The 24,614-nt window shown below is 37.2% G+C and overlaps 1 protein-coding gene and 1 pseudogene across 6 annotated transcripts; both read left to right on the top strand.

The window, feature by feature from the left end:
• The window catches only part of LOC113059105 (tripartite motif-containing protein 46-like), a 433,352-nt pseudogene that overhangs the window by 6,328 nt on the left and 402,410 nt on the right, over positions 1-24,614 (top strand).
• LOC113059067 (hormone-sensitive lipase-like) lies at positions 1,795-24,572 on the top strand. Of its 6 annotated transcripts, XM_026227303.1 has the most exons (15): positions 1,795-1,905; positions 6,066-6,100; positions 9,128-9,369; positions 9,804-10,088; positions 11,587-11,677; positions 11,887-11,913; positions 13,011-13,156; positions 14,196-14,381; positions 15,023-15,175; positions 16,569-16,713; positions 17,876-18,103; positions 19,090-19,230; positions 21,246-21,499; positions 22,639-22,899; positions 23,044-24,572. In XM_026227303.1, the coding sequence occupies exons 2-15, from the start codon at positions 6,085-6,087 to the stop codon at positions 23,449-23,451; spliced, it is 2,583 nt and encodes an 860-aa protein (XP_026083088.1). In that variant the 5' UTR covers positions 1,795-1,905; positions 6,066-6,084; the 3' UTR covers positions 23,452-24,572. The 6 variants fall into 6 exon arrangements, with proteins under 6 accessions (XP_026083088.1, XP_026083084.1, XP_026083085.1 ...); XM_026227299.1 differs by lacking the exon at positions 6,066-6,100 and having other exon boundaries at positions 1,803-1,905; XM_026227305.1 differs by lacking the exons at positions 1,795-1,905; positions 6,066-6,100 and adding an exon at positions 3,200-3,370.

Raw genomic sequence — 24,614 nt, 5'->3', positions numbered from 1 at the left:
GCTTCTACCACTGGAATAAGAAACCCCATTTCACATGGCATCATGAATAATTTGAAATAGCTCTGGTTTAATATATTCTCTTTTGTAATAAAAATTTAAGTATTATCTTTCAAAAATAAAAAATCTTTCTGACCTCAAAACTTTTGAACAGCAGTCTATAATAAATACTGTTTATATAACTTATAATAAATAAATTTTAATGTTATACATAATCTGATTTAGGCCACACTGTCTAACTATTTATTATTTACTACCTACGAAATCACAACATAATGCAAGCACTCAAGCTCTCTTAAGAGGCTGCATTGTGCAATAATCCCCATAAATCTTTCAATTGGCTGAACTTAGGCGAACACAAATAAATACATTCAGTGACAAACCAAATTCAACTCATTCATCGCTAAATTTGTGTTACTTAACTCTCCTTACATACACACACACATGCAAGTTTTATTGTCAGAGGAAGTGAAAGTGTCAGCTCTTTTGACAACTATTTTTGTCTGTTTGTTTCATTTTTATCAGATTTTTTAAGACAACGGCCTATGGTCAGTTTGATCTGCTTCTCTTTTTCTGAAAAGTCTTCAGGAGTTAAGACATTCTCTTTAATTAGAACCTTTGCAGAAATCTTAACCTCAGTGAGAGTGTGAAGAACAGCATTATTACAGCAGAAGCGGTGTTGCTGCTGATAAGTGTATTGATCTCTGGCACATGCTCCTCTGTAAGGTCAGACACACTGATTGTGCAATGTTGATTTAATGTTGATTCAACATACTGGATGTTTTCCATACAGCATATAAAAAGAAAACTGCACCACACACAAAAACATTAAACAAACAAATTAAATAAAGTGATTCTGTGATGACGAGATGGTTCAACTTTATTCGTCCAGTCAAAGAGGCGGAATGAACTGGAGAGGAAGAAAGAAAGGAGGAAGAAACCAGGATGAATGCAACTCAGTCACCATCCAAATTCATGTTCCAATCAAGGCCCTTATCAGGATGTGGCCAGCTGTGGAGAAAACATACAGCTGAGAAAACGCACTCGAACTGGAGAAAAACGGGGAAGGGACCATGTAGACAGACAATGGAAACGTGACACCTGTGTATTATTTGAGATCAATTGTTTAAGTGGTGATTTTAGCATTTCCAGAGCCTGCTGTCTTGAATCTCTCTTAATAGTTTTAAAGATAAGATTTTTTTGTGTGTGTGTGTATGTAAATCTCAAAGACATCTGCTAATGGATGAATTGTATAAGCTTTATAAGCTTTGTGTTAATATTTTGATGAATGTCACATTTTAAGTGTGTCCTGGGGAATAAATAATAAATAGACATACTCACTGGATACTCAAATTGACAATTAAATGCCAAGTGAGAGTAGAGAGAGCAAAAGCAACCTGCATAGATAGTAATAGCTTGAAGATAAACTTGTTTGATTATAAATGGAACATTCTGCTAATGATTTGAATAAACTGTATAAAACACTTCGCTTTGTGTGGATATTTTTGATGCCGAGTCCCCGTTTTTAGTGTGTCCTGGGGTAGATTATTATTATAAATAAATAAATGCACTGGATACTAAATGAAAATACACAAGAAAAACGAGCATATTTTTATTATCGTAGGCTATTTTATTTTGACGTTGTAGGGAGGGTCCGTTTGGCTCAATACGGGCAGTACTATGAAATGAGAAGTATGCTGATAGGTGCTTTGATTGTTCTCTGACGCGTTATTGGCTATTGATTTTAGTGTAGGCGTGGTCGCCGTTAGGTATGTCACACAGAGCAGAGGGGGGGAAGTAATAATTCGTGTTTGAGGAAGATGGCGTCTGCAAAGAAGGCTGGGAGCGGTGTTCTTGAAAAAGCAGTAAACAGAAGACGCTCGTCAAAACACAAAGAAGGTCCAATAGGTATATACCCATTTAATAAACATAAACCGCGTTTTGGAGGGGCGAGCTGTCGCTTAGCTATAAAATGTCATCCGCTCTTCTAGACAGTTTCAGAAGTGTCAAACAGAAGATTAGAGCCCGAGCGCTACTGTACATTAATGCTGATACAATGTGGCACATCGCATGAGCCCTGTTATTTCCTTACTAATATGTAAACATAGGGTTTAAAATGTCTCATAGGTTTGCCAAAGTTTTTAATTACGTTTGAACTATGATGTGTTATGCAGTACATCGGCTATGGTAGTGTAGTGTTGTAGTTATTCACTGATGACATTTCTAGTTAAGGATGATTTTTTTTTTTCAAAGTGTGCTGACAGCACATTTTAGACAGGAGAGAATATACATAGGTTTGAATGGCCTGTGTCTAAACTTCTCTGTAGTAGGGCTACGTCAGGATATGCTTTCGGATGCCCTGATTCATGAATGACACAGAGATTGACGCTTGTCTGTGTGCTTTAAGCTTATTATAATCACAGCAAAGATGTGTGTAGTGAGTGTAGATGCTTTCGGATAGTGAATCAATCAATAAAAAGAAAGAAAGAAAAAGAAAAGAAAAGAAAGAAAGCAATCACTTACTCCTTGTGTTGCTCCGTGTGACTTTTTATTTAGTGGGCGGATGTTTTGAAGAATGACATTTAACAAAATTATCTTCATTTAATTTTCACCAAAAAAAAAAAAAACAAGAACACGACTGCTTCACGTCGTGAATTCCCCTTAGTAGGGTTGGGAATCGTTAGAAATTATCTGGTATCTGGGTTCCATTATGATCATTAAACAACTATAAAAAAAATAGTGGTAAGGAAAGATGCACTCAACTACTCAATGCTCTTTATTACTTAATTTAAAGTAGAGCTTTGATCGGGCCCAACAATCAAGCCCGACCCTACCCGAGCCCGAGCACGTTGTGTCCGAGCCCGGCCCGCCCGACAAGTTCACTGTAATTATGAGCCCGAGCCCGATTTAAAACCGACCATTTTTGATATATGGCCCGTTATAACCAGGGGCGGCGCCAGATTATTATTATTATTTTTTACCGGTGCTGCTGTGCTACGGGGGAGCTGTGTATATATATATATATATTATAGGCCTATATATGAGTGCCGCATTTAATGCACGAGACAAAGCCAACACATGTTGTCACCCCCCACGACTAGTTTAAAATGTTTCCATACCTCCGATTTTCCTCCAAACTTGCTCAAAGTTAATTCTCCGTTGCTTCTTCAAGCTCCATGTTGCACTTAAATCTACTGAATAGTAGGCTACAGCGCGCACAGCAGGTGTGATGCGTCACGCATGCGAGACTGCGAGTGGACGAGACGCTGCGCATGACACGTGACGTGCTTTATCAAGGACCAATATTTCCCACCACCGTCCTCAGGCCGGGTCGGGTCGAGCACGAGCAGAGAATCTAACCTCTAATTTAAAGGTTGGCAATTACAAAACTCAACATATATTACATTATACAAATTTTCAGATTCTGGTTCCATTTAAATTAACTATTATTATTATGTTGTTGTTTTTTTTACTATTTTACCTTCATTGAATGTAGTGTTGCTAGAAGGTAGTAAATAATGTTGAGTAACGACTTGAGTGGACTGTTTAACTGCAACATCCGCTTAAGACAATGATGGGGCTTTGAATAGCCAGGACAATTTTTAATATAACTCTGACTGGATTTGTCTGAAGGAAGAAAGTCATATACACATAGGATGACTCGAGGGTGAGTAAAACCTTTAATTGAGATCTCTGATGTGCACAAGGAGAGTTCTGTAGTCCTGCACATTCTTATACTGACCATAACACACTTTGTTTGTGAAGGTAAGTTGTTTACTTGCTGCGGTCAGTTTTGGATGAGACTGAGAGGAAACTCTTAACTTAAGTCTGGGCCAGTGCATTGTTTTTCTTTTCCTGTTGAGATGATTTTACCACATTTATAAAATAATCTGGGACAAAGGTCTGCTCACAGCCTTCCATTGTTCCTTTATTGCCAGCTGAATGAATAAAGGATGTGGTCCTGGTTGTATGTATGTAGAATTGAGAGAGAAAGTTCAGGTCTGGTCAGTTCTCAAAATTCTTAGAAGAAACATGTGGTCTTTGACCCATGAAGATAGTAGGAAATCCATCTATATGCAAGCCTTTTGTGCTAAAAATAAGATGGGTTTGTAGCACAGACAATCTGGAAAAATTCTGATTTGCCAGCAGCTAATCTCTAGCAATGAACTTTTGTAACTTAAGCAGTGCAAACATTTTACATGAGCAATGTGACATACGCTTGTTGTATGTGCAATACACACAAACAAACACACACACATTTTTTTACCCTGCAAACACACTGAGCTGTAAATTTGAACTTGAACTGGTGGATCAATAAGAAAAATCTAAACAGTAAAATTAATGTATATGTTATTTAATTAATATAATAATTTCTTGATAATAATTGTTTAAATTAATATAATAATACTTTTGACATCCATTTTTATAAAAAAATGGTTTAAGGCTGAAATGTGAAGTGTATCATTTTCTAAAACTTTTTGGTTTTGTAAAAACTTGTATTTGAACTGTAAATCATACTTTTTACAGTCATTTTACAGTTTAATATGTTACGATAGACATTGTCCTACCCCATTCATATGTTTACTGTATTAATTTTATTTGTGCAGGTCTTAAAAATGGTCTTAAATTTGAGCTAAAAATCCTGCTGAAACCCTGTGTTGATCTTCCACTTTTTTTCTATTCCAACAGATAGTTTGACATTTTTGAAAAATGTATGAAGTAATTCCCCCTTAAGATTTGTTAGCCATAAGATAGCTAGCATACTCATTTGGTATATTAGAGGTGCATTCAAGTTTGTGATAAATATAGAGGTCAGTAGACAGTTAATGCATTCTAAAGAGTGTTTTAATTTTTTTAATTTATATTATTTTTACTCATAAATTAAATACAAATAATTATCTCCATTCCATATCTCTAGTTATTGAAAGGGAACCTATCAAACTAATGTCAGGGTTGTTTACTGTACAGATTTTTTTTTTACTATTTCGTCAGGATCACATTTTAATAATAGATTGAAAGTTTAAGTCTAGTCATTTATTATACATTGTGACGTGCACATTACTGTCTCAACATATGAAAGTAAATTAATTAACATAACTTATTTACACTGTTAAATTCATATTTTGTATAAATGATTATTTTTCATTTAAAATGCATTTGTATGCATTCATTAGTTTTTAGCATTAATTGATGTTTAGTGCTTTATTTAATTTTTTCATTTAATTTATTTTTAATATCACCCATAGCTTGAAAATAGTTTTCTTTATCAGCCAGAATTATTGGTGCATTCCTAGTTATTGAAGGTGGATTTAAACTAAAGTTACTAAACAACAATGTTGTTTACTGTTTTATTTTTTTCAACTGAAATACATTTCAGCAATTGATTTATTATACAGTGTGACATGGATATTACGGTCTCACCAAATGACCTAATACAATTGCCATATGACCTAATTGAAGTATCATCTGTGTAATGCACCACTTTTGGTGTAGAAATCACAAAAATACATTTTTAGAGCTCAATGTTTGTTTCTGTCTAGACCGCCTTGTGTCAAAGAGAGGTGCCAGTTTTGGATCATCCAGTTAGGGTGAAGGTCACTGGCCAGCCTGGTGACACAACCAATAGAGTGAAAGGTTATTTAGGCTGTTATGACTTTGTAGAGGATAGTTGGTCTTAGGACACAGTTAGCCTGGATCCTGTAAACAACAAACACTGTGTGTGTGTGGCACAAGTGTGCATGTTGCAGTGAGTAATTTGTTTTCATCGTACACTGGGTGAAAAGCCATCTCACCACAACACAGGGACAGTTGGTATGGGAGAAAACAACAAAGCTGTTCTCTCCAGGGAATGAGACGAATGAGAATAAAGGAAGAAGAGTTCACATAAAAGTAGAAAGGATGAAATGGAAAGTGACAGAATGTCACGTTGTGATCTGAGGGGATGAAACGGTGGGAGGGAGGGCATCCAATCGAAACACTCTATCTTACTGTCTTCCCCTTTTGTTTACCTCCCCTTCCCATGTCTCTATTTCTCTGGCTCCATGGCTGTGCGGATATTGAGAGGACAGGACGTACAAGGACTCCAGCATGAGTTCTGAGGAGGGTAACGTTCAGATTCTCCGGGGATCAGTCCCTGTGTGTTTTTGTGTGTGTGTTTATGTGCTCTGTTCTGCATGTTTTTAAGTTGTAGATTCTCACCGTTTAAAACGTGTGTTGTTGCTCCTCTGCTGTGGATTGTGCTGTATATGTGCTGTAACGTCTATTGCAGTGTCACTGAAAGAGCAGGTGTTCTTGTAATAGTTTGACTTAGCTGGTTAGGCCAGGCTTTGGCTGTAGATACAGTATCACATTCAAAGTAGATAGCATAAGGTATGCTTAGTTTTTTTTTTTGGCTTCAGTTGGGTTCTTTCATTTTTTTTGATGGATTTTTCCAGGTGGACTGTGGTTCTTCTGGAGTGAACAGTGTTAATTGATCATTTGTCTGGTGATTGATCAGTGTCCTACTTAGCATCTTCTGTCTATCAACTAAATTAGCTAAAATACTTTTTTCAGTTCTTGTGTGTGTGTGTGTGTGTGTGTGTGTGTGTACTACCATTCAAAATAGTTTTTAAGAAATATTTGTATTCCACCTGGATGCATTGATTTCATCAGAAGTGACAGTTCAGACATTTATAATGAACAAAGGATTTATATATAAAATAAATGCTGTTATTTAAATTTTTCTATGCAACAAAATAATGCTGAAAAAAATCATAGTATTTCCACAGAAATATTAAGCCGCACATTTTTCTTTTTCAAAATTGATAATAATAAGATATGTTTATTGAGCACAGAATCAGATGATATAATAGAACAGATTAAATATAATACAGTTCATTTAAATTGTAATAATATTTCACAGTATAGTTTTGAAGTATCAATACAGTATAGAGACATGTATTTATAGCTTTCTTAAACTAGTATTATTATTATTATCTAGGTGTTTTTTTCTTACAATTGTACTCTTTACTTTCAACATTACTGATTAATAATACATCAGTGCTCTATGTCTATGATAGCAAACATATTGCCCTTAGACTTCCACTGTAAGAGAATTTCTGATTTCTGAAATTTTGAATTGAAATGTGTATTCTATTGTAATCGAGCTTAATAGACTCAACATATACTTGGTTTCCCATGCACAGATTAGGACACTAATCTCTCAGGGTCTGGCTGTAGTCTTTATAATGAGGACATGGGTACAAAATGGAAGAGAATAGAGAGAGGAAGATGTCTTGTTTTTGCCAATGAGGGGAAGAGATCGAAGCCAGTAGCAGGCGGGAGGTAGAGAGGTGACGTTGGGATACTTTGGCAGAGGGGAAAAAGGCAGTTTGGAAAGTCTGAGACGAGAATGAGTGGATGAATGCAGGGAGGGGTTATCTGGGGTAAAGGGCAGAAAGAAAAAAAGCACAGGATTGGTTTAAAACCACATGTGCAACAGATAAGGCAGTATCTGGGGAATTCAGCTCTACATAACTTTGGAAATGTATGCAAATTGAAATGTAAGCAAAATGTTCTCTTAATGCAGAAAACTCTTCATTGGATTAACAAAGTAAGCACTTTTGGTTTCCAACATTTAAAAGGAGAAACCCTTTATGCTGCGTGTAAAACATCTTTTTCACCACAATGTAAAGTAAGACTAAAAGTTTCTTTAACTGTTGCTTAGGGTTGTGGGGGAGCACCCAAGTTTGGATCTGACGAAGCCATTTGCATGATGCTGTAATTTATATAAAAAAAATTATATGTATATCTTTACATCTATATATGTAAAGATGTATTTGCTTTCATTTTTTGGGTTTTCTGTGAGAACATACAAAGGCTGGAGCTTTATTTCTTGTCTGCTGTTGTAAAGTTGCCTGTGATTCTCTCAGTTGTCTGATTGGTCGCAGAGTACAACAGATTTACCTAGTCATAATCTTGTCACTGAGAGACCTTACTCACCTGTATTGTCTTTGTATCTGGCATGTCAGATAAATGTGCATGAGTGTGTGAAGGCTGATGCCCATCCATCACTGGTTACTCAGGAGAATGTCCAGTCCACAGTCCCCTGTAGTTTGCTCTTGTCTTTTGCCATAGACAAAACAAGCAGTAGCAGTTTTCTTAGCAGTCAGCTTCTTCAAAATGAGAGTGTATCGTAATGTGTCCTGATAGAGGCTATTGGTTGTGTTGTTGTGTGATGGTAGGACCTGTTAACTAAAAATTATTATATTTTCATAGGCCCTGAACAGTGAAAACAAGCAAACAAAAATAATTTAACAGTATTTTGTCTTATTTAACAGTAATCATTGTAACTAAATTTGGTTGTCTATATAGAATATATCTTTGTGCTTCCATTAGCATTTTTTGTTGTTGTTTTAAAATCTAATAAAATGAATTGAGGTTTATGCTTTAAAAAAAACCTTTACAGATACGCTGCTGTTCAACCAAGGCTGCATTTATTGGATACAAAATAGAATAAAAACAGTTATATTGTGAAATATTAATATTTTCAATAACTGTTTTCTATTTTAAAATGCAATGTATTACTTCTGCAGCCATTATTCCAGTCTTCAGTGACACATGATCCTAATGTTAATATCATTAATATCAAAAAACAGTTATAGAAGGTTCAAAATAGAATAGAAGGAGAATAGAATATAAGGTTAAAAAAACATCATTTATTATATATATTTTTTTGTAACAATTATGTCTTTAATTGTAGTCTATTTTAATAGATTTGATGGATCTTTACATAAAATCTTTTCGTTTAGTATATATATGATTTTTAACAGTAGCGTATGTGTCCTAAAACAAGTCCTAATATCTAACGATTTTTTAAAAGCATATTTATCTTCTTTTAGGGATGTTTAAATATTTACTGGAAAACATGACAAAGTACTGAAGAAGAAAATGATTTTCTAAAGTGCTTTGTCTGAAGCATTTCCAGTTGATTGATCTATAAAACCTTTATAGCGCTATTTAGAAGCACAGTCAACACAAGTGCTTGACTTTTGTCCTGAGCTTAATCACTCTATATTGGCTTTAAAGTGTGTCAGAGTATGTGCCAGTTTGAAGTAATTCGTCTGTCCTCAACCCGTCTGATCCTCTTTAGCAATGGACACCAAGGCAGTATTCACTGCCTTGTATGATGTGTGTCAAGAAAATGCCAACTTCTTCTCTGGGGCCTCAAAGGGCCAAGCTGGGGACGCAGTCCAGCGCCTCGTGGATGCCATGACCACCATCCAGGAGCACGCCAGGAGCCTGGAGCCTGTCATCTCTGGATTTGCTGCTATCTACCACCACTTTGACTTTGACCCTCATATTCCTGCCAATGGATATCGCTCCCTTGTTAAGGTGCGTTTCTGACTGTGCAAGAGAAGTTGTTTGTGTGTTTTCTCCCTGCTAAAAATAGTTGCTCCTAGTGCATTATTTTCAGCAGTTAGTCATCACTGTTAGCTGGTTTAAAAACCCTGCAGTTGTTAATGGAATAGTTCTCCCAAAACGAACTCGGCCTCAGTTTGTTTCTTCATCAGAATAGGTTTGAAGAGATTTAGCATTACATCACTTGTGGATCAGCAATGGATCCTCTGCAGTGAACGGGTGTCGTCAGAATGTGTCTATTTCTGCTGAAGGCTTGTGTCCTTGTCCTTCCCATCATTTCCTTTCAGTGTTTCTCTCAATAAGTAATTTTTACGTTGCTCATTCTCTCTCCTGCATGATGCATGTGCTTATGTTTTTCTGCATTTACCCTTCAGACCTCATCTCACTCTTTGTCATCCTTTCTTCAGGTGGTGCGCTGTTGCCTCCTCCACATCATCCACAAAGGGCGCTATATCACATCAAACAGGCGAAGCATCTTTTTCCGTGCGAGCCATAATGCAGCAGAGATGGAGGCGTACTGTAGCGCTCTGTGTCAGCTCAGGGCGCTGCTCTATCTAGCTCAGAGACTGCTTCATGACAACAGCCATGGCAACCTTTTCTTCCAGGAGGAAAGTGGCCTCAGTCAGAGCTTCCTGAGAGAGTACACCTCCATGCACAAGGGCTGCTTCTATGGCCGCTGTGTTGGATTTCAGGTGTGTTTGCTTAAGAGCACACGAGCTTGTGGCTCTCAGGATTTCATTGACAAGATTATCACATTTATACACTTATTACAATGTTGAAATCTGAAGGCATTTAATCTAAGTATATCAAAAGGTAATTAAAGGGATAATTTAGGATTTAAGGATTTAATCACTCTCAAGACATCTTTCAGATGAATGCCATCTGAGTTGTATTAAAAAATGTCCTGGCTCTTCCAAGCTTTATAATGAAGCCAAAAAAAAGTGCATCCATCAGCCATCCTGGGGGTTAATAAAGGCCTTCTGAAGCGAAGTGGTGCATTTTGGTTAGAAAAATATCCATATTTGAAAGTTTATAAATGGTAATCTCTAGCTTTCCCTAACTGTTGTACACGCATTCAAGAGAGTAGCGTTCCAGCGGATGATGCATCTGTAGCATAAGCTCCGGTGAGAATATGTTAGTCTCGCAAGAACCAAGTTTTGTTTACAGCAAAGGAAAACCAATCTCCCTTTGGCTTATATCGAAATCCTCCACCATATGTGTTTCTTTACAAATCCTCATTCTTTACTTCTAATTCGTGAGCGGTGTTTTATTTTGCTCTCTCCTCTGCACTTTGTCACTTCTCCCCAAAGCTTACACCACGCCTACGTCCTACATCATCTGCTGGAATGCCACTCTCTCGTACGACAGTTAGCGAAAGCTAGATATTACAGTTTAAAAAGTTTGGATAATATGGATATTTTTCAAAAACATCAACAACTTTGCTTAAGAAGGCCTTTATTAACCCCCCGGATCCTTGTGGGGTGATTTTTATAATGGATGGATGCACTTTTTTGGACTTCAACATCTTAAAAAGTCTGTAAACTTTTATTTTTAATGTAACTCAGATTGTATTCATCTGAATGAAGAAAACTCATATACTCCTTTGATGGCTTAAGGGTGAGTAAATCATGGAGTAATTTTCATTTTTGGGTGTACTATCGCTTTAAGGCAGAGTTTTCCCATTCTTAGTTTTGTAATATTACAAGATAGTAATGAACGGCAATGTACATTTTATACATGTAATATATACGGTAAACATACATATACATACTGCAGGATAATTTTTAATTTTTATTGTCTTTTGAAGTCTCTTTCGCTCATCAAGGCTGCATTTATTTGATCAAAATACAGTAAAAACATTAATTAAAATGAAAATGACTGTTCTATTTTAATAGATTTTAAAATGTAATTTAATATGATGTGATACAAAGCAGTTTTTTCTTTTTTTTAAGAATTATTTACGAACATGAGGACCAAATCAGCATGTTAGAACGAAGGCTCATGTGACACTGAAGACTGGAGTAATGGCTGCTGAAAATACAGCTTTGCCATCAAAGGAATAATTCATATTTTAGAATGTATAAAAATAGAAAACAAACTTAAACTGTAATAATATTTAACGGTATTATTAATGTTGTTATTAAATGTGAAAATAACCCACCCGAATATCTTGTTCTCTTTCCATTCTAGTTTACTCCTGCCATCCGTCCATGCCTGCAGTCAATTGTTATTAGCCTGGTTGCCTTCGGGGACTACTACAAGAAACTTCAATCAGGGATAGGTCAGTATAGCTGTCACGTTCAGTGGGCCCTAATAAAGCTTTTTTTACATGCCCTTTGATTTATGTGAGCAGGTCACTTTTGTGAGCGTCTGGACAGCTCGTTTTGCTCTAGTGTTAATTTAAGACACAAAAGTGGAGTTGCAAAAGTATACACTCTGACCCACAGAGGCATTCTAATATTGTCTCTTGTACTCAATGCTGCACCCTAGTGGAGGCAGGAGATGTTGCTACATATGGTGAGTAGCTCTCACAGAGAGGACTGTATGGAAGAGAGAAATCTGTGTCCTTCCCAAACCTGTCATCCGTTCTGCTGGTAGATTACTCCGTTTCCTCTAGAGAGATGGTCAGTGCTTGTTCCTACCAAGGAGTTTTTAGGCACCTCACAATCTGATTTCAATTCTGGAAATCACGAATTTTGTCTTATTATTGAATGAGTACCAACTCTGAATATTAAATCAATTTGTTTATTTTTATTACATTTCTTATATAATTTTTTTAAATATTTATAAATTAATAATACATGAAGAAATTGTATGTGAAGAATTATTATCTAACTACAGCTTCAAAACATACAAACAAATATAAAGTAATAAAAAGTGCCTTCAGTATCTGAGAGTGCTTTTAGTATCTGAAAGTTTTCCAGACAGGCGCTGTGATGGATTTTTCTCTTTTTCTTATTATTGCGGTTTGATTATTACTGATGACAGACAGGATGTTTAATAGGCTGCATTCACACTAATGCACAGATCTGGTGTAACATATCAGATGCTTTGTCATGTCCTTTAATCATGACTGTGTTTACAATCATTTAGCATCATAAAAGATGAAAGTGCATTTAACTCTGCACAGAGTCTTGTACAGCTGCATGCCACAAGAGCTATTGAAACATTTGAAAGCAGCTGTCTGTCAGTAAGTGAGTTTTGTACTGCATTCAAAATGGCATAAATTATGCTTTTGTAGAACTTTAGGAGGAGGAAAAAAACTTTAAATACTGTATCTCTCTAATGCACAAATGTAGGAAAAAAACTAGAGTATATTCTGAAGATTTTAGAAGCAATTCATAATTGCAGTGCATCAGAGAATGCCCCCCCACCCCCACCTTAGTTCCCCTAGTGAATTTTCACCATAAGAACAGAAAAAAAAAAAAAGTTTTTAGTTTGTTAAGGTCATGCAATTTCCAGGTGGTTATCTGTGTGTTTCTCTTGATTGGGAACCCACTTTCATGTCTTTCTGCTCTGTTTTATTCTGTATGCATGATGGCTTGTTGTGAATGCCAGTTACTGTATGTAGACAGCCATTTATCTAACTGTCTGTTTGTCTGTGTTTCTCTCAGGTGTAGCAGCAAGTTCTTTCCTGACCTCTGGGAAGTATGCCATTGACCCTGAACTGAGAGGTCAGGAGTATGAACGTATCACTCAGAACCTGGATGTTCATTTTTGGAAAGCATTCTGGAACGTAACGGAGACTGAACTTCTATCAGTTAGTATTAACCATCCTGACAGTTTTAGCTATGGCGGCACAATTATATAAAAGAGAATCGATTTGAGATATGACCTGCCTTTATAAGAATAAAGCAAGGTCAAATCTCAAATGGATTTTCTTTCCAAAAAAAAAAAAAAAAAAACTGCATGAAAGTGAAGAAATTATGCCAGAAGATATTCTCACTGAAATTATAAAATAAAATAAATACATATAATGAATTCATTGTATTATATTATATTATAGTAGATTATAGTAGATTGTAGGATATTAGATTAGATTAAATTAGATTAGATTAGATTTGTAGATTTAACTGGGATTAGAAAACGCTATGAATGGAACTTGATCTGAGACTAGGATCCTAAATGAACACCAGACACCTGCCAAATGTGAAACACAATGGAAAAATTAAGTAAAGCTGGTTTAATAAAAAACTAAATGGCAACTGTGGTTGACAAAATAAGTTGATTTCCACCTTTGCTAAATCCCTTTAAAAACTAAAGTGGATCAAATAAAAAAAACTACTTTTATATTTAGGCACAGTGTGGGTTTCGGAAAGAATTTTTTTTTACTCTGTTCACGTTTGGTTCAACTGAGAGGACTTTTTTTCTTTTTAAAGTTTGAACACATTTATAGAGTAGAGCAGAGCTCTGGCAAAATCTTTTTTTTTTTTTTTTTTTTTTTTTTTTTTTTTTTATATCCTAACATCAGACATATTCCAGTTCAAATCGCAATGAAAATATTTGTCAGATTAATCCCCAAATTAATTGCCCTTCTTTCAGTACTCAACACTCATAGATCAGACATCAGATTTGTTAAAAGCAATTCTCTTGAGTAATAAAACTCCTCTGACATACAGTACTCCTTGCACCAGTGTTTTTTTTATATATATAATTGACACTTTTTTACTGTAGCTGATCAGATTGCACACTGAGCACTTATAACCTGTCCAAGTTCTCATATTGCAAAGTTCAATTCACATGGTAATGAAACTGAAATTAATCTGTGCTTTATTTCATCTCTCTCTATCTCTCTCAAGAGTCTGGTGTCTATGACGGCCACACAGGTGAAGGTGAATCGAGCTCTTTCTGTCCCCCCCTTGCCCTTTGACCTGCCACTGGCGGCAGATCCCACCCACATGGTGACTGTGTCTCCTCCTGCAGCTCATATTGGCCTGGGGCCTGTGCAGATGAGATTGATCTCATATGAGCTGAGAGAAGGACAGGTACAACAGTTCACACTAATGTCATTGACAACCTTAATTAGTCAGAATCATGATTCTCTCTCGCTTACCGCTCTTCTTCCTTCTCCTCCTCCACCTCACAGAAGCTCAAGCATAAACTCTGTTCTTCAAAGATAGTCAATTTTCCACTCTGCATGCTCTTATCTTGTCAATAAATAAATAAATGAATATGCACAGATAGTGAGGAGTGAATAAAAGCACTAGTACTAATAATGAGGTGTGCTTAGCTAAATAAAGTGGTTGAGCTTGACTCTTTCTCTTTCTCTTAAAGCCCGTTAATTCTTGATATACCTCTCGGTGTCATGGGAGGACTTGAATTGGCTGCAGTATAGATGACTTAGTGTAATGGTGTTTAAAAAAGCCTATTTGATTTTGCTTAAGACCGTTTGACCTCATATTGATCCATCTGTAGCGTAAATGTGTTTAAGAACTGCATGTCCGTAGCGTTTAATTACTCGTCTCTTGTCTAAATGAGAGCTTTTGCCTTTGTGTGGGGCATAGAGCTTCAAAGGGATTCAAAATAAGGATTGTTCAGGAAGCTGTGTTGTAATGAAATAATCTATTACACGTTTTATTATGTTGCTCTGTTGTTATGGTTCCTTATTGTCCATTTGTGTCTTCAGGACAGTGAGAAATTACTAGCACTGTGTCGCTCAGAGGGGGGTACGATATCTCTTTCATTGGGCCTGTGGACGACGCGCAGTCCTCCTTCCCCATGGCTGGTGTTGCACTTCCACGGAGGAGGCTTTGTGGCACAGACTTCCAAATCCCATGAGGTATCTTTTTGTCTCTTTCTCCTTATATTTCCTATGCACACCCTTTCCATCCAACCTTGAATCATGCAGACCTGATGCTTTTACTCCTGATGAAAAAAATATAGAATTGAAGATTCTTAATTATTTCTTAGACTCATCTAGGGAGCATAATATCTTAGAGCCTTGGAGGTGGGAATACATAACAGTGAAAACGTATTGCTATTAAATTTGTGAATAAAAAAATAAAGTCCAGTGTCTTGTGCAAAGTATGAGACTGCTTGCTCTGTTAAAGTATCATATTATCACCGCTCTCATGCAAAATTCACCTTCACGTCACAAACACTCACCAGCGGGAGCCTGCGTTCTCGACACAATACATTAGCTGCTTGAGCGAGCGCCACTCAACAATGGACACATTGATATGAAATGTAACTGGCAGTCAGAGCAACATGTTGTGACGCCTGTCAGCACACATCATGTCTTTAAACTACAAAACAAACGGAGAGAGGGGAGACCGGGAAAAAATGGGAAAGAGGCTGAGAAGAAATATGTTCATTGCCTAAGTGTTTTCTCTTACGTAATTGCATGATGAGGTGCCGTCAGGCGTATATTCAGGGTGACAGAAGCTACTTGAAATGAATGTTTAGTGTTGAGGTCCGTAATTCAGGCTCTTTGCAGCAGTCACACTGAAACCACTGTCTCAAAGCTGTCTTAAAGATGCCAGGATTCAGAGAGGAATTAGGAGTGTGAGCTGGGAAAGCAGTTCAGGATTTGAAAATGTGGATCTTTGCCATCTGTGAGCAAAATGCTAGAACTACTGTACCACTGACACACCTGTGAAATAAAGCAGTAATTTAAAGTCATTAGTTGTGCTACATTTGAGGAAAGACTTAATTCTCAACCACTAATAAATAACGCTCTAGAAATATGCATGATGTGTAATATAAATTCAATTTGGACAAACTTCATCTGTCATTGTATTGCTTTTTGCATACTATATAGAAGGTTGATAGCCATATTCAGACTCTGAAGAAAAAATTATGGTATTGAGGATTAGGACCCATCAGTTGAGAGATTAAATGCTAAACAAAGTCAGCATGATCTGGAAATGGCAATTTCCATTAATTTCTGAGTGAAACAGACTAGAAAAATGAAGGGCAGTTCATAAGGAACTAAATGGAAGCAAATCTGAATGCAAGTTTGCGGTCTGTTGTCAAGTGAGAGGTTGCTGGAAGGGAGGGAATAAAACCAAATGAATACCACACGCTTTCTAAAGTAAGAAGAAAGAAAGTGAAGACAGAACTAAACCTGGAAATCCTGGTATGGATTTTCTACAATATCTAGGAATTCCTATTCCTAAAAATGTAGCAATTTTGATTCTTTATTTGTATGCGTCTCTCTTCTCTCCCTCCAGCCGTATCTGAGGAGCTGGTCCCAAGACCTGAATGCCCCTGTCCTTTCGGTGGACTATTCTCTGGCCCCTGAGGCCCCGTTTCCTCGGGCTTTGGAGGAATGTTTCTATGCCTACTGCTGGGCCATCAAGAACCACAACTTGCTAGGTGAGAAGAATAGTTATGCTTCCTAATAACCCCTTCATAACAGTGATTCATATTTGTTCTTAAAGTTGCTATGAAACGAAAGTCACGATAGGTCTTTTTTTTTCCATATTGTGATGTACATCAGAGTGACACAGCTTATTGAAAAAGAACAATAATTGGGCGGGCACTAGGTTCTGTTGGATTTTGAGATGCGGATGTTGCACTCAAAAGTGGAGGCAGATGAATGTGAACTTAAGCAGACTAAATTATTGGAAAAGTCTGGCATACATTAACAATGGAAGGTGTAGTTATGACATTTTGAATTAAATATTGTGAGGAAAAAAAGAAACATATGAAATAATTAATTGTTCAAAACAAGATGCATTTAGAAAATAGGATGAATTTCTATTTCATGCTGATTTTAAGCTTTTATGTTTTTAGACACTAGGGAGGTGGCTGCACTTGTCACCCCTTTTTTTTTTGCAAGAATCTTGCCACTTGTCATGCATACTGCTGTCTTTTTAGGCTGACATTCACCCACCGGAGGTGACCACCTGCAATGCAAAAAAAAAAAAAAAAAAATTCCATCCAGATTGCCAGATCTGATTTTGTGGAGAAATATTTTAATTTATAGATAAAATTTTGTTAGTTCTATTATCACTTTAATGAAACACTGAATGCAATATTTACAGTAATTGCGTCATACATCTCCCAGACTGCGTCTTAAATTTAGAATTGTATTTTTTCAACATCGTGTCATTTGGTCACCTGATTAGTCCATAAGAAAGCTGATTAAGGTACAAGACCAGTGAAATCGGCGACTTGACAATCTGTCATACTGTTGTGCAGTGCTGGTGTCGAGATCCCACAGGGAACAAAGATGCCCATTGAAACTCAGCTCACACTCGGCCTGACTACAGAAGCGTAAACATATTCATCATTCAGTGTTCTCTCACCTCTGCTATCTATCTCAGGATCATGACGCAGATCACGCGCTGCTAATAATTCTCTTTGGCTGTCTTTGGTGTGAAAACCATGCCAGAGTGCCTCAAATCAGTGCAAAAAAATGTAACCTCATTTGAAGTTGGAAATTACAGAGTTTAATTATCTTCTTGATTCTCACTCAGTTTGGATTTGATCTGTTACACACTAAATCTCTTCTGTTGGCCCTTCTGCTCCTCAGGTTGGACCGGTGAGCGTGTGTGTTTGGCCGGTGACAGTGCAGGAGGAAACCTGTGTGTGACCGTGTCAATGCGGGCCGCTGCTCACGGTGTGCGCATGCCGGATGGCATCGTCGCCGCCTACCCCGCCACCCTGCTCACCGTGTATGCCTCGCCATCCCGCCTGCTCACCCTCATGGACCCTCTGTTGCCCCTCAGTGTGCTCGCACGCTGCCTCAGCGCTTACGCAGGTCAGTCTGGAGCCGTAATAGGATTTTATGACAAATGATGCTGTGTTGTGACTTATGTTATTAGCGAGCTGGAACGGTCAGGTCCAGTGTGTGATTTATCACTGGTAAAAGTTTAGCATATTCGTAATCTAGGAAGTGTAGACACCTTAATGATGATGAGTGATTTCAACAAGTAAAGTTAAGTGAAGGCAGACATGTCAGGAATAGATTAATAGGTTTGTATTTTATTATAAATGATTCGATTAGTAGTGTTTTCAATCATAGCAATGATGAAGTCAAATCAGTGGCCCACAGCTTGTGTTTTCTTTCCTCTGTAGGTTTTTATAGGCTAGTGATTTTGTAACACAAGTGTAACAGGATGGGGGGAGGGGGATCCCCCAAAATTACCAATAATCATATTATTAGTATAAATATTATAAAAAAATTGGAAAGTTGATATACCCTGTGTGAGCAAAGTCTGTACAATGTGGCAACATTAACTTAACTAACTAAATAAATTCCTCTCTGGGTCAGTATACCTAAAATGCAACATGAGGGTTAATATATATTTTGAGATTGTTAAATCAGAAAATCTTAGCATTTGATTTCTTGCCTTTTGCTTTAATGACAATACAAGTTTTTTGTACAAATTCAATCATATGCATGTCTTAAATTCGCCGTTTTCTCTAATGACCTAGAAATAAAGGATAATTTCTTGCCATTTTACATAATTGTATTACATTATTTTTTTCTTTCGAAAAAAAGGTTTTGTTCTTTTGGTCAAAAAAAATTGGTTTGCTTTTGTGATTTTACATTTTTTTACTTGTTTTTATAAATTTTATATATTAGTTGTTGTTGTTGTTGTTGTTGTTTTTTATTATTGTAAAATATTTTTTTGTTTTATTTTGTTTGTTTGTTTGATTCCCAGACTTTCAATTTGGATTTTTTTTTTGACCCCAGCTGTATGTTATTTGCTTTTCCTCTTTGTCCTTCTCTGCTGTGTGTAGGCACAGATCCACAGGTGGAGAAGCAGGTGGAGAAGGTGAGCACTTTCAGCATGGTGAGGAGAGATACTGCCCTGCTGCTGCGAGACTTCAAACAGGGGGCCTCCAACTGGATCAATTCACTGCTGGACAGAGGGAGTGCAGGTACCTTTATATGAGAAGAGATGCACTGTATTTTCTAACTCCACCATGCTGAGTGTCTAAAAGACATTTATCAATGTCTTTTTATGATTATAATGCCTACACACACTGATGATGATGCCTTTGTAATAGTGCAGCTGGCTAATTATTTGATCTGTTTTAATTAGGTGTAAATTAACGCATACAAAGCCCTCATAGCGCTCTGCTTTGCTTCGTGTAATTGGCTCCATGGTGATAATTGGCATTTGTTCAGAGCTAGATGTGGTAGCTTCTCTAACTCTCTCTCCAGTTTGTGGTGCATGACCCACAGATAGTGTTGTGGAAAGTGGTTCTTCTGAGCATGTGCAGATTGAATGCTCCTGAATGGAGGCCCCAGTCCAGTCCCCATCCATCATCTAAGCAGGCTGATGAATCAAACCTGGAAGTCTGATATGGTGCCACAGCCCCATGATTCCTCCTCCTCTCTACAGCAGTGTTTCTAACTTGGAAACCCTTTGATCGTCCCATAGTTTTCCATCACCAGTGGTTAAGCCCCGCCTCCCTACTTCAATTGGTTGCTGCCATCATTTCTTTGCTGCAGTTGTAACTGATTGCTTAATTAAAGATTTCAAAGCAAAAAAAAAAAAACACATTTAGATGCTAATTAAAAATTAGAGATGCAACTTTCTTAAAATCCTGGACTATACAGATGAGCTAATAACTATTTTAAGATTCTTAAACAAAAATAGAATAATATACTATTTAAACACTTAAAAACTAAACTCCTAAAAGTGAATTTAGGCATCACAACATTTAAATGAAGAATTTAGATTTGCTAAAGATTACACAATGTTATTTAATAATTAATGTTTTTAAAAGATAAACTTCTATTGAGTTTTAGATGGTGTGAAGGTCATCTGAGCATGCACAGTTATATATATGAAATATCAATTCACTACAAAAAAATAAATAAATACTGTAATATTGGCCAATAACCAGTATGGTAGCTTCATATTTTGCATTTCTAATAAAATTGCTTCAAATAGTCTCAGCTTTTTTATTCTTCCTCAGTTAATTTTTATTGCGATTTTGATTGCATAGTCGCACAGCTGAATGGAAAATCTGATAATAACCATTTCAAACAAAGCTCTTTGTAATGGCTTCACGTACTCTGTTGTGCCAAATGCCCGTCGGTTCTTAAGTCAATGGACTACTATCAACCCCAGATCTCATATCATTTGAGTTTATTAGCTCACACAGAGAAAGAAAGAGAAGGGCAATGCAGGATGTCAATACAGTGTGTCTAAAAGGCATCATTAGTGTGATGTGTCACACAACACAAAGCGTTCTAATTGCCTCATGATGGCCATGAATTCATTATTCACTGACTATACCAACGTTGCTGAGAATAGTTTTTCACAGGATTATGGCTATGAGCAATACAGCTGTGTTGTAGCTGGTATGTCTGTCAGTCGTATGAGTTTATATTTCTTTGTATGGTAGTTTAATGGGTCCTAATATTTTACTGAGTATCTGTTTAATGCCACACACTCACTTCACATCAGCCAGTCACATGCCTTACCTCTCCCTGGCAACTGTTTCCTCGCCAACAGCCTCCACCAATGTCTGTGTGAGGGTCTTTGTAAACCCCCACCCCTTGTGCTTAAAATTCCTACCCTCTGCCCATTTGTACTCTTTTTATATCTTTCTTACTTTTCTCATTTTGTTTTTTTTTTTCGCATTAAGAAATGTTCATGATCTCTATATGAGATTTTTATGAGAAATTTCCTTTCTTCTGATTGCCTAACTTGCTTTGGGGATTCAGAATTACCTTAGTTTCGTGGTTTCGTTTTTCTGCCTTCACATTTTGGGCCTGTTAATATCTCATGTAGACATTTATCTAACTAAACAATAACATGAGAGCATCATCAGTCAATATATGTGATTATAAAACCTCTATATATCCAGAATGACCTTGAAATGACATCTATTGTTAAAATAACCTCCGAAATATTTACTCTTCCCTCTTTTCCTTTTAGACTCCGTAAGAAAGAGCGTTTCAGAAGTGTCTCTGACGTCTCCTCATGCAGACCCTCCGGTGTCTGGCAAGGCATCTGTAAACTCTCTAGAGAAAGGGTCTCTGAAGAGCCAGACGTGCCAGGACTTGGGCACACACACTAACAGCTGTGCCAGCGACGTACAGAAAAATGGCAGCCAGACTGCCAACCACCTCAGCACCACCCCAGACAACCACAACTCCATCCTTGACATCACACTGACACCCGAGAGCAAGGTACAGCTCCTCATTTAGTGCTTTAGAAGGGTTTAATCAATTTCCTGCATTCACCGTGTTTTTACTAAAGCTCCCGCGGTGTTGAAGTTCTCTTTTACAGATTGAAACAGTGAGTCATATTAATCAACAGGCTGATTTGCATTCTACTAGGATGCCAATCTCTGCTACACAGCATCCATCAGGCTGTTTTTTATGGCTTTATGAGTGTGTGAAACATATGCCAATATTTGCGTTGATTAATTTGCTATCTAGAGTGAGAATGACCTAGCCTTCAACAGTTTAACAGTGTTGCTTAAATCATAGTCAAACATAACATTTAAATAACAGACAGCCCCATTGTTAATAAGAATCTGGTTACGTTTGCTGGAGTGCAGCACAGATGTTCGTAAAGAGTATCAAACTGCTATTGGTGGCAGAAAAACAGGAGTTTGTTATTCCATAATTAGCATCAGAGTCAGGCTGTCTAATGCACAAAATTAACTGGCCTCTTAACACTGGCTGATTTTAATAGCTTGCAGTAAATTGTTGATCTGGTTATTTCAGTCTGGCACACTGCAAATAAATCACTTGGTTTTTTTTTGTCTAGTTGTGCAACTCTGATAAAGTGCAACGAATTATGCTGCAGTGATGTCACTTTGCATGCCATTGTTCAAGTATGTGTTAAAATCCCGCAGAGAATCCCATGATATGATGACGTCAGAATAATTTCAGAATTTGAAGGATCATTTTTGCAGTTTTGCTGTCATCTCAGCCTTTCCTGAACTTTTTCTTGAGCAGCAAATTAGCATATTAGAATGATTTATGAAGGATCGTGTGATGCTGAAGATAGAGTAATGGTTGCTGATAATTCAGTTTTGACAGGAATAAATTAGATTTTAATATGAACATTTTAATATAATATAATTAAAATTTATTAAAGTAAATTTATGCATTTAGCAAACGCTTTTATCCAAAGCTACTTACAGTGCATTCAGGTTATCAATTTTTACCTATCATGTGTTCCCAGGGAATCGAACCCCCAACCTTGCACTAGCTTGCTTGCTAACTAAAATAGAAAACGGTTGTTTAGCCTTATAAAATGGTGGCGTAAATAATAATCATATCTTAATGACCTCTATTTACTTCCACCTCTCTCCTAGCCCGAGGATGTGAGTTTCTTCCTCTGCAAAGAAGTAGATTCCTCAGTATCAGAATCCTTTTCATCTGTGGCCATTCCGCCCCCTGGTGGTGAGGAGGACTCTGAGAAACCCCGGGAGTTTCCAGAGGGCTTTGAGCCTCTGCGGTCAGAGCAATTAGCAGAGATGAACATGCAGAGTTCTCCCATTGTCAGAAACCCCTACATGTCTCCTCTTCTGGCTCCAGACAGCATGCTAAAGGGACTACCTCCCATACACATAGTGGTAAGAGTGACTTTTAAGAGTGGTTAAAGTCTTTTATGATTTATAATTTTAAGATGGTGGAAAAATTTTCAGGAAGAGAAACTGATTTCAAATGTGTGTCCGAGACACCGTTTTTTGCCCTCTGTCTCATCCCTCTTTTTTCAGGCCTGTCATCTGGACCCCATGCTTGACGACTCTGTGATGTTTGCCAAAAGGCTGCGAAATGTCGGTCAACCAGTGACCCTGTGTGTCGTGGATGACCTTCCTCATGGCTTCCTTAGTCTGTCACAGCTCTCGAGGGAGACTCGGGAGGCCGCAAACTTATGCATGGAGCGAATCAGGGATGTCTTCACCATGAAAGATCCTCCCCCAGAGATGCGCAAGCACCGCAAACTGGAACGGACCAACCAGAAGCCTTCTGTTACCAAAAGAGACCACACTCCGCCTTCGCAAGAGGCCGTGCAGAAGGAGGAGGGGTTATTTGTTGGAGGAGGGGCTCCTGTTGTGGATGAGGAGGGGCTTGCTGGTTTTTACCCTCCCACTACATCTGAAGCTGAAAAGATTCTGGCTTAGATTTTGGCCTGGTTCCGTTCTGAATGATACCAAAGGAGATACATATGGTTAGAGTAAGGTTATATTATGTGAATAATGCAGTGATTATAGTGGATAAGAGTATAGAGAGAATAGGAATTAACCAACTATTGAATGAAAACGTATGAAAGACATTATAAAATATTTAGTTTAAAGTTCAAATTAGAACAACTCTAACTCAACTCAGCTTTTTTACTCAAATGTGGTTGTGTACCCATGCACTCCCTTTACATCTGTTTACCTCCTTGCCTTTTGTTGCATTATACCAGCACAAAAACTAATATCCTGCCTTGTACAGAAACATCCCAGCACATAACTTTCATTGAAAGACATTACAAATGGATGTATAAAACCAAACCTCACTCCTTATAGCACCAACTGTTTTTATACATTAATGAAATCGGTCTACAAACTGTGATTTTAATATTATGCCTGTGTGCTACAGTTTAAACTCCATAGAGGCATGTTCCACACTGGGCAAACTGACAAAAGCATTTATTAATGGTTGAATTGTTTCTTTAATAGTAGCTTTTGAATTATGTATAACACTGAAGTAATAATATGGTGTTACTGTGTATGTTAATCACCCTTTCTGAATCTACCTGCCTCTTGGCTCCTCGAGGATGTCCTGTGTGGGTAGCAGTTGAATGGGATTTCTGATGCTGCTTTGTCCTCATAGAGTTTAATGATTATTAAATGCAATTAATCATGATCAAATTTCCACAAGTGTTCTGTGGAAGGAAAGCTCGAGTTACGCAAAACACGACACAGACTTTGTGATATAGTGTTACTTGTGTTGTGTGGTGTCCTGTCTTGTTATACTCAAGATAGTTTAATAGTCAAATAGTCTATTTTGTCTTATGTTATTTTCGTAATGGCTCAGAGAATTTAGTTTATTGTCTGTAAATGTTTACTTAAAATGCTAGTTCACCCAAAAATGAATATTGTTCTAATTTTTCACCCTCACATAATTAAAAATCTGTGACTATTTCTTGAAAAACCGTTTTTGCCCAAATGAAAACCAGTGGGGTCCAAAGCAAACCAACATGGGACCACATAGATTTTTATTGTGTGTGTGTGTGTGTGTGTGTGTGTATGTGTGTGTATATATATATATATATATATATATATATATATATATATAT

This window comes from Carassius auratus, chromosome 41, assembly GCF_003368295.1.
Source record: "Carassius auratus strain Wakin chromosome 41, ASM336829v1, whole genome shotgun sequence".
NCBI lineage: Eukaryota > Metazoa > Chordata > Actinopteri > Cypriniformes > Cyprinidae > Carassius > Carassius auratus.
Note: the sequence above shows the minus strand (reverse complement) of the source record. Positions and strands in the feature narration are given on the sequence as shown.

Excerpts from the sequence above, each read along its gene's own strand:
- LOC113059067 (XM_026227299.1), top strand. The coding sequence starts at position 1,818 with ATGGCGTCTGCAAAGAAGGCTGGGAGCGGTGTTCTTGAAAAAGCAGTA. Across the intron at positions 15,176-16,568 it reads AGACTTCCAAATCCCATGAG|CCGTATCTGAGGAGCTGGTC; the intron begins GTATCTTTTTGT and ends CTCTCCCTCCAG. Across the intron at positions 18,104-19,089 it reads CTGCCTCAGCGCTTACGCAG|GCACAGATCCACAGGTGGAG; the intron begins GTCAGTCTGGAG and ends TGCTGTGTGTAG.